At 34.8% G+C, this 14410-nt stretch overlaps 1 protein-coding gene across 1 annotated transcript; it reads left to right on the top strand.

The window, feature by feature from the left end:
- Positions 1 to 5158: 5158 nt before the first annotated feature.
- LOC105059308 (pentatricopeptide repeat-containing protein At5g08510) lies at positions 5159 to 8133 on the top strand. The gene is made up of 2 exons (XM_010942557.3): positions 5159 to 6109; positions 6839 to 8133. The coding sequence occupies exons 1-2, from the start codon at positions 5174 to 5176 to the stop codon at positions 7433 to 7435; spliced, it is 1533 nt and encodes a 510-aa protein (XP_010940859.1). The 5' UTR covers positions 5159 to 5173; the 3' UTR covers positions 7436 to 8133.
- Positions 8134 to 14410: the final 6277 nt, after the last annotated feature.

Genomic DNA, 14410 nt, shown 5'->3' with positions numbered 1-14410 from the left:
ACATATACATATATATATATACCAATTTTGATCCGGGCCAATGCGCGTACGCGTGGAAGCAGCGGTATGTGTGTGTGAGAGTGGGTCAATGCCACAGATATATTGTCACAACAATGTGACCTACGTGCGTACACGTAGAAGCAGTAAAATAGTTAGGCTATGTGTGTACACATAGAAGCAGTAAATGGGTAGGCTACGTGCGTACATGTAAAAGTAGTAAATAGATACACAAAGTATGAGCTATACGATACTGCCCGCATACACCGTATAACAAACAGCCCGAAATTCAGGAGTAAAAGCAAAATGATAATGTTTAAGGAGTAAAGATCAAACCTACGGATAGTATCTAGACAAATGGAAAACAAGATAATGGTAAAAAAAGAATAGAATGAAGATGAAGGAAGGACTAAGACATACGATTAAAAGTCTAAAGGTAGTTAAGAAAATAAAAATCTAAACTAAGATGCAAGCTAATAAAATACTGAGGTAAAAATAAACTAAACTAATTACAAACTAGAACATAAATTAATAAACTATAAACTTTATCCGATTAAGATAAAATAAACTTCTAATGACTAAAGCTATCCAGAGTATAAGTGAACAAGCTAAAGTAAGGAGAACTAATATAAGAGTAAGAGGCATAAATGCAATAAATAAACTACTAGTAAAAGTAAACTACAAGCTACGAACTATAATCAAAAAGATAAAATAACTATAGAATAAATAAAAGAACAAACTGATTACCAGAAAGAACAGACTAACTGGTAACTAGCAGCAGTAAATAAATAAGAGCAAACCAAAATGAAAAAGACTACTAATAGAAAGAGATAAAACTTAACTGAGAACAAAATAAAAGATAAATAAAACTAACAAAATGAAATAAAGTACAGTACATAAACAATGAAGCAAAGAAATAAACAAAAGCTTAAAAGTAAATAAAATATAAACAAAGTACTCTAACTAATCTATTAGCATATAGTCGCTCTGTTGTTTATTTTGCGACTGCACGATAGATTGTACTATGATTTTAGTACAATCTTATAACATGTTACAGGTAGTATTTGGATTGTTTATCCTGATTGATCCGTTGTTTACTTCATAATCTCTACCAATCTTAGGGTTGTTTATCCTTAAGAGACTAATTCATTGTTTACTTTACAGTCTCGGTAGCATTCTGGTTATTTATTGTCGTGCTGCAGTAACATGCTATAGTGCGCAACAGTACTGCACAATATTTTTGCTACAGTACTGCACAGTACATATGCTACAGTAATTAGCTACAGTACTAAACAGTAACTATGAACAGTAATGAATAGTAACAAGCTTAAATGTAAATGTAAAGAAAGCTTAACATATAATTAACAATAGTAAATGAAAAAAAAAATGGACTTTATTTACAAAAACACACTTACATAGAGTTTGATGAAATTGAAATATACAACGTACAAGCTTTATGTATACTAATCAAACTTGAGCAAACTTAAATACAAATCACAATTGCTAATATATGTTAATACATAACTAATCACATAATAAACATATTTATTTACAAAAAAGTCACATGGGTTAGCGGAGCTAAGACAGAGCTTGGGGGATATCTGTGGAGAAAATGATGGAAGGAGATGGAATGAAATTGTTTGAAGGAAGAATGATGAGTGGAGAAGTAATGGAGATGGATTAGTAGATGATGAAGGAAGAAAACTTCTCAAAAAATGAAAGAAAACTTTCTTAGGAAGAAAGGCTCTCTTTGCATACGAAAGAAGTCTCTCCTTAACCAAAGTGGTGAAGTGCTTTAATGGAATGGGTGGATGAGGTGGTGTTGGTGGAAGGAAAGAAGATATCTTCACATGATATTGCCGGGATAGAGGAAACAAATGGGAAGATTAGTGGAAGTTTATATGGAGAAGATGAAAGCTTTGTAGAGGAAACGAAGAGATGGAGTTAAACGAAGGCCTGGGTAGAAGAAGATGAAAGAACAAAGAAGATTAGAAGAGAAAAGAAAGATGGAGATAACTTAAGAGAGGAAAGAACTATGCCATAGCACCGAACCCCTCTTTTGGCCTTGCCTCTCTACGCTCAGCCTCCCCCGAGCAGATGCCTTCTCCTTTATTTATAAGCGAGGGAAGGAACTATGTAGTCAGACTTCAATTAGTTTGGAGTCCGGAAGCCTCTAGAAGTCGGATCCGAAGTCGAAACTTAATTGATTTTAAGTCTGATTTCCTGTAACATACAGTGTCAGAAATCTTCCTGTAGATGAATAGTGACAGAAGTCTTCCTGTAGCTTTCTTGTCGTTTCTGGATTTTGGTGTAGACCGACTTTTGAGGTTGAACTGGCTTCAGAAATAGTAGTAGTTTTTTCAGAAAATAGTGATAATTATCTGGTTGTAGAAGTGGCTAATAGAAATGCCATTGGATTGTACCTGCAAAGAAAATTTCTCTACCAAGAGTTTGGTAAAAGAGTTAGTGAAAATATTTTTTAACAAAAATATATATATATTATTTTAGTGAAAATAATATATATTATTTTAGTGAATTTTTATTTTTAATACTCTCAAAGATATCAAAATTTATTATTTAAAATCATAGTAGTAAGTCCGTACCATGAGAATGACTACTATCTGTATCCAATTTTTTAATAAAAATTAATGTTTAAGTTGACATTTATTTAGTTTATTTAATAATATCCAGTATTTTATAGTGAATTATTAACTATTACATATTTAGTTAAGGATCTAAATGTTTGATGGAAATAAAAAATCTGATTTGACTCGTATCTAACCTAAGCCCAAATATTTTGAGTTATGATCCCAACACAATTTGATGTCTCATGGGATCTAAAATATTTTTCATGGCCCTAACCCAGTCTGGCTCGATTCAATTGGCCAATGAATTGGATCCAAATCCAAAATCAAACCTCGGCTACTAAATCAAGTTGGACCATTATCTATATTAGAATTACTTGTGCACATAGGTAAAACTAGTCTACCCATAATAGGAGACAACCCCCTCCTTCCTCTTCAAACATGCTTCTACATCATAAAATATAGAATAAGTGAGAAAGAACTACATCTTATCTTAGAGACACATAACTCTTACTTGAAAGAATTTTACCATCGAGGAAGATTTTAATGCTATCTCATAGGTGGAGAAGTATCATAACTATAAATAATTTTTATTTATTATTTAATTTTTTCCATCCTCTTGATATGTTTTAATTGTAATGGAGGCATCCTACCCTTCAGATCAAAACAATCTTGTCAAATGAATAATCTAACCAAAACAAGAGTCAACTAGGCTCTGGTCAATCGATTCTGAGCCCAAATTCAGTCGATTTTTCCATCATTTGATCTGCACAGATCTTTATACAAAAATAAAGTTAATGGCTATTTTTCTATCCATTTAGATTTTGAAAAAAATAAGAAAAAGTTAAGCCATTAATCTAATAGATAAAAAAATATAAAAAGGCTAAGTCATTAATACAAATGGGATGAATATATATATATATATATATATATATATATATATATATATAAAGTTAAGCCATTAATTGGATGAAAAAAAATCTAAAAAAATTAAATCATTAATATTTAAGGAACAAAATAATATTTAAAAAATAATCATTAATGCGAATAGGAATGTGGGGGAGCTGAGTTTATATTTATTTTGAAGTATTTTTGTTTATTCAATTTTTATTTATTTTGGACTTACTTATATTTATTCTAAATAGATTTGTATTTATTTTGAAAAATTTATATTTTATGCTATCCAAAGTTTATGTTTATCTTCTACAGTTTGTATTTATTGAAAAAAAAAAATGATCTGTCCCACTATTAATATGGATGGATCAAGCCACTTTCCATCTTTTTGTAATAAATACTAAATTATAGGATAAACACAAACTTCGAATGAAATAAGCACAAATTTATCTAAAATAAACAAAAATAAGTTTAGAATAAATCAAAATAAAATAAATAAAAATACTTTAAAATAAATACAAACTCAACAAAATAAATAGAAATATCCCAGAATAAATACAAACTCAATCTCATCCCCTCCCGTCTGCATGTATAGCCTATTTTTTATATTTTTTTGTCCAATCTGCATTAAAGGCTTGGTTTTTTATATATTTTAACCTTGAGTGGATGAAAAAAAATTGTTAATTTTTTATTTTGCTGCATAGAGATCTGTGTGGATTAAGAGATCAGATGATAGAAAACTCAACCCGATTTAGCTTCAAATCTGATTGACCTTTTCCTAAGCTACCTCTACATACACGTATACATGCATACATACATACATATATACTCCCTCCCCCAGCCTCCATATTGCATGCATCAGGTGCAATTAGATCGTGTCAAATCCCATGGTTGACGACACGCCATGCTATCTCTTGTATTTCATCAATTTTCGATTGCATGCTATCCACTATGCATATGCTTCGGGATTTACCCTAATTCACTTGCATCTGATGCATGCAATATTTTCCCCAACACACACAGACGCAGACGTATATATGGATGCATGTATTCATGCATGTCATATTTACTGAGGAAAATAAAATAAGCTGTTACAGTATATTCAATCTTTGTAAAAACTTAAGCAACCCCACTTGCCCTTAGAGATATACATAGTCTAATTTGATCTAGTTTGAAGATATTTTTAAATCAAATCAGTAAATTAAGATTTATCAATTTTATAAATTTAATTAGACCATTTTGCTATTCAAATCAGGTCAGATTAGACTAGTGAATTACAATTTGGTCTAGTTTGATTAACGATTTAATATATTATAACATAAAAGATGAAAAATTTTAACAAACAAACATATTCTCATCAGACAAAAATTAAAATTATCAAGATATTCTTATGTAATCACGAGTCTATAAATACAATATAAGGTCCGTCCATTTTTCATTTTTTAAATGAATCTTTCTTTCTTCCTCGTATTACAGATTACGATTTAATCTAATCTAATATTTTTATAAAAATTATTAAACTATTTTATATAAAAATTATAAGCTAAATCAGATTATTTTAATTTTTAAATCATATCATACAAATAAAAATGGTTGGACCTGATTTAGTTTAATGATTTGAACCATTATGTGAATATCCCTGATTGCCCTCGTCCCTTTATATATAGCCGAACCAATAACTTAACAAAATTATTGTTATGAACCAAATCAAGCAGATCCACGCCCACTCCCTCCGGCATGGCATCGACTACATCCAACTCCTCGTTTTGAAGCTCCTCCAAATCCCCAACATCCCCTACGCCCGCTCCCTCCTCGACTCCAACCCCACTCCCCCCTCCACCTTCCTCTATAACAAGCTCCTCCAGACCTACGCTGCCCGCGGCCCCTTCGACCAATGCCTCGCCCTCTTCGCCCGCATGCGCCGCCGCCCGCTCCACCACCCACCCAACCTCCACTCCTTCGTCTTCCTCTTCTCCGCCTGCGCCTCCTTCGCCCGCCCCGCCCACGGCCGCGCCCTCCACGCCGACTTCGTCAAGTCCGGCTTCACCTTCGACGCCTTCGTGGCGACCTCTCTCCTCGACATGTACGCCAAGGCCGGCCTCCTCGCGTCCGCCCGCCGCCTGTTCGACGAAATGCCCCACAGAGACGTTGCTCTCTGGAACTCCATGATTGGTGGCTACGCTAAGTGCGGCGAGCTCGCAAAAGCAAAGGAGCTCTTCGACATGATGCCTCTTAGAAATGTGATCTCGTGGACGTCGATGATCTCTGGCTACTCCCAGAACGGGAAGTATGAGGAGGCTATCGAGGTGTTTGTTAGGATGTGGGAGGAGGGGGAAGTGAGGCCGAATGAGGTGACGCTTGCGAGCGTCCTTCCTGCTTGTGCGAACCTTGGGGCGATGGGGTTGGGGGAGAGGATTGATGTGTATGCGAGGGAGAATGGGCTCATTGGGAACGTGTTTGTGAGCAATGCTTTAGTGGAGATGTATGCCAAGTGCGGGAACATCGAGCGGGCAAGATGGGTGTTTGATGAGTTGGGTGAGCGGAGGAATTTGTGCTCGTGGAATTCGATGATCATGGGGTTGGCGGTGCATGGAAGGTGGAGAGAATGTCTTGAGCTTTTCCATGGGATGAGGGTAAGTTTCTCTTCTAAGTTTCTTTGGTTGCTTCTCACCAATTGTCTAATTGTAATTGGTGCTATTATCCTTTTTATTATCTTCAAAGAATGGTTGATAGCTCTTTCTTTCATAGTATAGAACAATTTTCGCTATCGGCTTGTGAGCATTTGAATTAACTTAATTGTTTAAGTATGTGCACTACATTTTAAAAAAGAAAAAGAAAAAAAAAAATTTCTCCTCCATTTGTAATTATATTTTCCCATGATTATGAAAGGAAATAAGTCAAAATTACAAAAATGAAAAATGTTAGAACGTATGTGTCAAAGGATCCCAAACTTATTATGCCTCCATTAAATATATGTTTCTTGGAGACTAATGATTCATAAAGCCAATCCCAGATTGTTTATTGAACATTATGGATGTGGTTGTTAAATATTTATGCATAGGTAATCACTCATCTGGAAAAGAGATGCATTTGAGCTCTTTGTTTTGGTGAAAAATTTTTGATTCATGTGTGGGATAACTTTCAAGCCCCCCTTCAAAACAATCCTGAATTATCACATATCAAACATCATTAGATTTTAAAGAGAAAGCTATCATGCCTAAGGAATTTTGTACATTCTGCAGATAAAGATATCTTGGATCTACCTTCTACTGTATTCTGTGTTCTTAGTGCCCATCATCCTTTATTGTCTTGACTTGAATAAGTTTTCACTAACAAGAGTTCACATCCATATCGAATGATAGGCAAGAGGAATTGTCCCTGATGATATTACATTCGTCGGTGTTCTATTAGCTTGCATTCATGGAGGACTGGTAGCAGAGGGGCAGCATTTCTTTGAATCCATGGAGAAAGAGTTTTCTCTTGCTCCTAAACTAGAACACTACGGTTGCATGGTTGATCTACTGGGTCGAGCTGGACTTCTAAAAGAAGCATACAGTCTGATAACCAATATGCCAATGGAACCAGATTCAGTGATATGGGGAGCTCTACTGGGAGCCTGCAGTTTCCATGGTGAGGTCCAATTGGCAGAAACAGCAGTGGAGTTCCTCTTTAAGCTTGAGCCATGGAACCCAGGGAACCATGTGATTCTTTCCAACATATATGCTTCGTCAGGCAGGTGGGATTGTGTTGCTAAAGTATGGAAGCTGATGAAAGGGAAGCAACATAAGAAATCAGCTGGATATAGCTTTATTGAGTTAGGAGGTAGCATGCATAAGTTCCTTGTGGAGGATAAATCCCATCCTAGATTTAAAGAGATTTATGCGTTGTTGGATGAGATTACAGCAATTATGAAGCTTCTTGGTTATGTTCCCAATTTGGATCTCCAGGTTGAAAGCTGAGCAATCTGTTCATCTTGATGGACTTTGCAATGCAGGGCTGAAGATGCTTGAAGAATGCCTGTCATGTTGTTGCATTAGAAATAAATGAGTTTCTGTAATTTTGCACATGATGGCATGCCTGAATCCAACTGACAGTGTTGTGTTTTAATCTCACCGGAGCTTGACACATCACATGCACATTGTAACAAAAGAGGAAACAGTATTTGATGGATGTCTGTGATTTTACCAACGGTTGAAACAAAAATGAAGGTCGGATGTCAAGAGTGAAGGTTTTCTTTAAGAGAAGTGCAAGAGCTGTGTGCCTGTCCAAATTGTTAAGACGGATAAACGAAGAGCCTCCCAGGATTTTCTGGTTATATATGACAATATATGTCTGCTGGAGAAACCAATGCAGAAGAATGCATGTAGATTTTAAATGAATGGGCTCATGAAGCTACAGGAATCTTATTGGTGAGTAGAGTTATACAGATTTTAGATTTTGGCCTCGTCAGACCTGTTTTTTTAAATCTGTAGGATCATTGGTGAATCCTAACAATAGTGAAAGATAGCAGATAGCAAGTTCATGATTTTGCAAGAAGCTTAAAGACCCTTATTGATGTACAAATCTCAAGCCATTGTTGTATTGAGAGCTCCATGGAGGTCTTCATCTGATAACCTCCTTATGTATTTATAGAAAAACTCCCTGCAAGCTTCTTTCATGGATGATCTCTTGGTAGTTTTCTCCAACTTTATCTTTCATTGTTAGTTTTCTTCATGACTTTCCTCGCATGGTATTTTCTATAGGGATGACATCCGTCAAACTTCAAGAGTATCATGTTTCATCTATTCATTCAAAACAATTGATCAGAAAACTGTTTATACTTGTTTCTCTTTTATTTCTTTTTTCCTTGATAGTGATCTCCAAATTTGACTTCTATGGGTTAGTTTTTCCTATGACTAGCTCCTCTCGATAGATTTCTCTGTTGTCATATTTTAAGAATGTCATGATGAAAATCCCATCAATTGATCAAACTCTATTTATCAAGTAATTAAAAATCATGATTGATTGATTTTAGATTTATGCTTAAAGTATTGCAACTCCATTTTTCAGGAAATATTTAGTTAGACAAGTCCAACAAAATTTTCTTGATTAATTAGCAAACCCTTCCTCCTCTTCCCCTTTTTCTATTATACTTGTGCATTAGATAAACCTATTTTCTTGCATCAAGATATACAATGAGCCAGGAAATTGAATTAGGCTTTATTACTTATTGTTCTAGCTTGGCGTTATAGCAATTTTATTACATGTACAAATGTTCTAGTAGCATGTCCATAATGCAGAAATAGGGGGATTTGAGTTTGCAATTATTAAATTTTTAATATCTTTTGTTCCCTTTTGGAATGAATAGATATACCAATTTTGGAAATCTCTAGCTCTGATAAAGAATATATTTTCATGTAAAACTGAACTAGTTGGATATCCTGTAAATCTCTCCACTGCAAAATAAAGTTGCATCATGGATTCCACGTGCCATTCAATAGCAACCTTTTTGGTCCAACGGAACCATATATGCAAGCATTAATGTATTCAGAATACTAGGTGATTTTGGAAATCTTCAGCTCTAACAAAGCAGATATTTTCATGCACTCTTTCTACTTTATTCATCCCGATGGTAACGAGGGCACCATCACTTGTATTTAAGCAATGCTTGTGTACGAGTACATCATTAGAAATATTAAGGCATATTGGTTAGCTTCTTCAAATACTGAGGCAGTGTTTTCTATCTTCTTCTTGTCTTGTTTCCTCTGCCTAATTTTAGAAAGAGTTTACAAATGTATAAGTTAATTTCTCAGAGAGTATTGTATTATTATAATGTACACTTTTAGATTACAATTTTCTTTAACGAGGCTGTCCATTAATCTTCCAACAAATATCCACCTACAAGCATTAGTTTGTCAAAATTTTGTTCCTTTAAACTATTGCACTATATATTATAAAAAATACTCTATGATTACACTTTTAATTTTTTTTGGCTTGTAAGCTAAAAATTATTTAGTTATGTTTTGTTGTGATTGTGAAATTGAGGTTGTATTTCAAACATACAAGGTGGCAGTTTGGGGGCAACAATATACTCCAAGACCTTGAAATTTGCGACTTTTAAAGTTGAGGCCCAAAGGCCATTGATGTTTTTTTTGTTGCAAAATTCTTTGTATAGTGTGGACGGTGTTTCTTTGTATAGTGTGGACGGTGTAAAAAATACGATATAGAATACACCATCTCATTCAATTGGTCTACGTAGTCATCACTATCTAACGTGCATTTAATATCTGCAAATTGATTTTTTTGTTTAAAAATTTTATATGACAAAAATATTTCTATCTTTTGAAAAAATTATAATATTTTATATCTATATTATGACATCTTATGTCCATAATATGCATAGGATGTTATAATTTTTTTTAAAAAATAAAGATATTTTCGTCATTCAAAATTTTCAAACGAACAAGCTGATCTGCAAATATTAAATGTATGTTGAAAAATGATTGGACAAAAATATCCTCTCATATTATGATATCTTAGGTCATGTTATGATATCCTAGGTTATATTTTTTTTTTTTCAAAAGATAGATATTTTCGTTATACAAAATTTTTAAACGAAAAAATTGATCTACAGACATTAAATGTACGTTGAAAAGTGATGACTACGTGAATCAATCGGATGAGATGATGCACTCCACATCGAATTTTCTATATCGCCCGCGGTGCACAAAGAATTTCTGTTTCCTTGTTAGTGTAAAAGATATATTAATGAATCACTAACCAATATACGTTGATAGTGTATAAATAAATTACATAAAGGAATATTCCCTCCCTTTGGGGGCATATCGATCAGTCCTGAGGGAATTGAAGGCTTCATGAACTACCTATCCTTCATCGGAAAGCTATAGATCATAGAGAGGAAATTGTAGTATTTGATAAATTCTATGATCTAATTTGTTAGCTCAATAGACAAACTTGCTGCCTGATATAGGATCCTTTGTATGGTAGAAATATTGGGCAAGTTTGTACAGTGGCTCGTCCTCAACTGCATTGTGTAATAATACCTGATCTGTACTTGGTGTCATCATTGTAGGTATTGTATGATTTCAACTCTTTTGAGAGTTATTCTTAGTTTAAGGTTGTATCCAATTTAATATTCAAAAAAATTTGCCAATACAAAGGATCGTTGAATATGTCCCATTTAAAATGCTAGCTGTCTTCAAGATATCCAATTAAATTATGCTTCTTAGAACCGTACATAAAGGATTATGCACAACTATGCGCACTAAAACTTTTTCTTTTTATGAGGCTGATCATTCAAATCCTTCTAACATGAATACATCCGAAAAAATAAAAAATAAAATATTTTTAAAAAATTTAAAAGCATCTCTAAGGTTTCGAGAACTCCGCAACAAATGCAACTATCTTTCAGAAGATATGCTTAATGACGAGGCTTGCATAAAAACTTCTCTTTCACGCACTAAAATATTCCAAGAATGAGAAGTTCTTGGACAGTTTCACCATAAAGTGTTTTATACCATCTGTACAAATAAAACTTACAACATGATATGGAGGCATTTAATTATAGTGTTCTCTTAAAAAAAATATTACCTTGGCTGCATTTGTATCCGCAGATGGGCATTTGAAGTCGGTTCAAACCAGCGGGAGAGCACTTTGGGTACTTGGTTCGTCTGGAGTTGAGACAGGTTCTTAATGACCTAACGGGAAAAATGGCCCCAATCCTTGGGTACCAGAACTGGTGATACTCGAGTGAAACCTCGACTTCTTAGCCACAAATGCTAATACGTAGCATTTGTCTAATGACATTCAACAAACAAAGCTAACTAAAATATCATATTTTAGCACCAACCCTTTTATGGTAAACAGCACCAACCATTTTCACATCCAAGAACTAAAATCTCATTCACAGCAATGGGGCATTTCAATCAAGCAGTTAGAATGAGTCTGGACCCCAACTTCCTCCCAACTTCCTGCAACCAGACACACTGTCTTTGCACGCTCCTTTGGTGCTCTTGTGAGATCCATGCTCGCGTTTTAACTCCAACATAAGTGGATTTAGATTGGTGCTCTTCTGAGATCCATGCTCATGTTCATACCCCATTTTCATTTACTTTTGGAGACATAGGTTACACACAAGCCGTAGTGATTTGGTGTGGCTGCCAAGATCGCATTACTCTTAAGGCAAATTCTTTGTGTACTGCAGGCGACGTAGAAAATCCGATGTGGGGTGCAATATATTATCCAATTGATCCACATAGTCTCCTTTTCAATACGTATTTAATACCTACAGATTATTTTTTTTTTGTTTAAAAATTTTATATGATAAAAATACCTCTATTCTTTGATAAAATTATATCATTCTATGTTCATATTATGACATCTTGCATCCAAAAAATCATAAATTTTATTCACAAAATATTATAATATAATACACAATGTCATAATATATACAAGATATCACAATTTTTTTCAAAGAACAGAAATATTTTCATCATTTAAAATTTTCAAATGAAAAAACTGATTTATGGACATTAAATGCGCATTGAAAAGTAATTGAACAAAAATATTCCTTTCATATTATAATATCCTAGATCATATATGACATTCTGAGATAATATGCCACAGGATACCATAATTTTTTCTAAAAAATAAGGATAATTTTATTATACAAAATTTTAAAACGAAAAAATCAATCTACTGATTTTAAATATAGATTGAAAAATGATGACTCCGTGAACCAATCAAACAAGACGATGCACTCCACATCAGATTTTCTACACCACCCGCAGTGCACAAAAAATATCTCTACTCTTAAAGAGATGCTTGGTTAAAGGGAGTAGGATCCGAATCGAAATGAAAATGAACCTCCCATTCCGACCATTTAGTTGGAAAAAATCCCATTCCAATTCTGAAGTAAAATGAAAATAATCCAATCTATCTAAAATTCAATCCCCACTCTTTTAAGAATTCAAATTTCTATTTCGATTCCGATCATGAACTAAACACTTTAAAAAATTTGATCAACCCAATTTCCATTCCAATTTCAATTTCGATCGTGAATCAAATACCTCCTTGAGTCAATTGATTAGGTCAACATCAAGCAAAAGTCCATCAATGCTGGGACGATCATACCAACAAGACCATTCTCCACGCGAAGTATATCAAAGTGCTCGAAGAGGATGGGTCTTTTGGATCAAAGAACACTGAGCTTTACCATATCATAAAACCCTCATCGAGGTGGCCCATGCAATGGATGCTAATCATTATAATCCAGAAGGCACGATTGCAATCCGCAAGGGGCAATTACCATCCGGACGGCACTTGCACCATGCTGAACATATGCCCTTTGCAACGAAGTGATCATACCTAACCCGCCGTACACACGTTACGATAGCTAGCAAAAACAAGCAACTTGCTGAGAGCGCTATTAAGCTTCATTTTGAAACTCGCCTCAACCAGGGTATAGGATAACTTCGTCCCAACTTTCGCAAGATTTGCAATCAAATACCACAGACTATATGCAGGATCTTAATCCACAGGAGATAAATGCGGTCATGCTGCTCCTAACTTGGCAATTATCATGCGAGGAAAGCATGAAAGGAAGGTATCTCTGTGAATGAATTTCCACATCCATTGGAAAGTAATAAGCAGCATAAGAACAAATCAGAAGACAGGATATCTTTGTTGAACAATCATGGAGTCTATAATGGGTATGAACACAAAAATGGCAACCTGATGATCTGACATTAAAATGGGAACTATATCAGGCAGCAAGCTACATTGGCTTAAATCAATAGATTCCTTTAGAAATTTCATTATACCAAGAACATAGATCCAACATGATGGAAAAATCGAGATGAATATTTCTTTCTGGGCACCAATATCATGCATTATTTTCCTTTGGGTGGACGTATCATGCATTACACAATACTTTAAACACATCTGAGGAAGGCCCCAATAACCTTGGTTGCTAAACTGCACCTGCAGTCATATATCTACACAAAGTAGCAAATAATCATACCTCTCCAGCCATAAGTACCTAATGGCAATGCATCATCCATGTTATTGGTTGAATTTTCCAGAGTATAACATCGCTCAGCTTTTTCAACAAAGGAAATTCAGAAGCAGCTACTGTAGACTTTCGTAGCAAAGAAAGAAAAATGGAAAGTATTCATCACAACAGCTGAACAGTCATCAGTTACTCAAAATTGTTAAACATCAGATTCACCAAATTATTTTTAAATTTCTCACAAACGATCGAGATCTCCAGAATCAGACATATGATCCTGATCGTAATGAGGTACAGATTCACTGGGGACGCATGACACCTGGCATTATATCCAACACATCCACAGCAGAAGATAAGAATGTCAGACCCATGACCTAAGTTTGGCTCCATATCTAGGACCAACCCCCAGACGGTTGATGTAGGTTCGACAAAATTAGATCCAACAATGAGTGAAAAATCGAAGAGACGAAACTCAGATCATGATCAATCAGATCCATTACGGCCCAATCTGATGACAATATATTACTTTGTCAATACATTACCATAACTCTAACCATAATGATCTAGCCTTTTTCTAACTATTTGGGTTCGGCTTTATGGTTCCTCATTCACCAACTATCATCAATATATACATAATATTTTACAACATATAATAGAATCACACCCGGAATATGACATACCATGTGATCTAATATGTCATCCAATGCAGAGATGTTTTAACAACTGCTGCTTTTAAATGTTCTCCATCCTCTTACACACCCCCTCTCATCTGGACCCACTCCACTGGCGCTGCTTTCCCTGATGGCTAGAATTAGGGCTAAGATTAGTCATTCAATTCTCTGCTGTGTTCTGGGTGGTTGCTGCCTGACAAGATTGCCGCCCCCCAGGTTTAAATGGAAGAGAACAAATCCAAAGATACAGCAAG

Source organism: Elaeis guineensis, chromosome 16 (genome assembly GCF_000442705.2).
Source record: "Elaeis guineensis isolate ETL-2024a chromosome 16, EG11, whole genome shotgun sequence".
Classification (NCBI taxonomy): Eukaryota; Viridiplantae; Streptophyta; class Magnoliopsida; order Arecales; family Arecaceae; genus Elaeis; species Elaeis guineensis.
The sequence above is the reverse complement of the archived record's forward strand: the minus strand, read 5'-3'. Positions and strand labels throughout refer to the sequence as shown.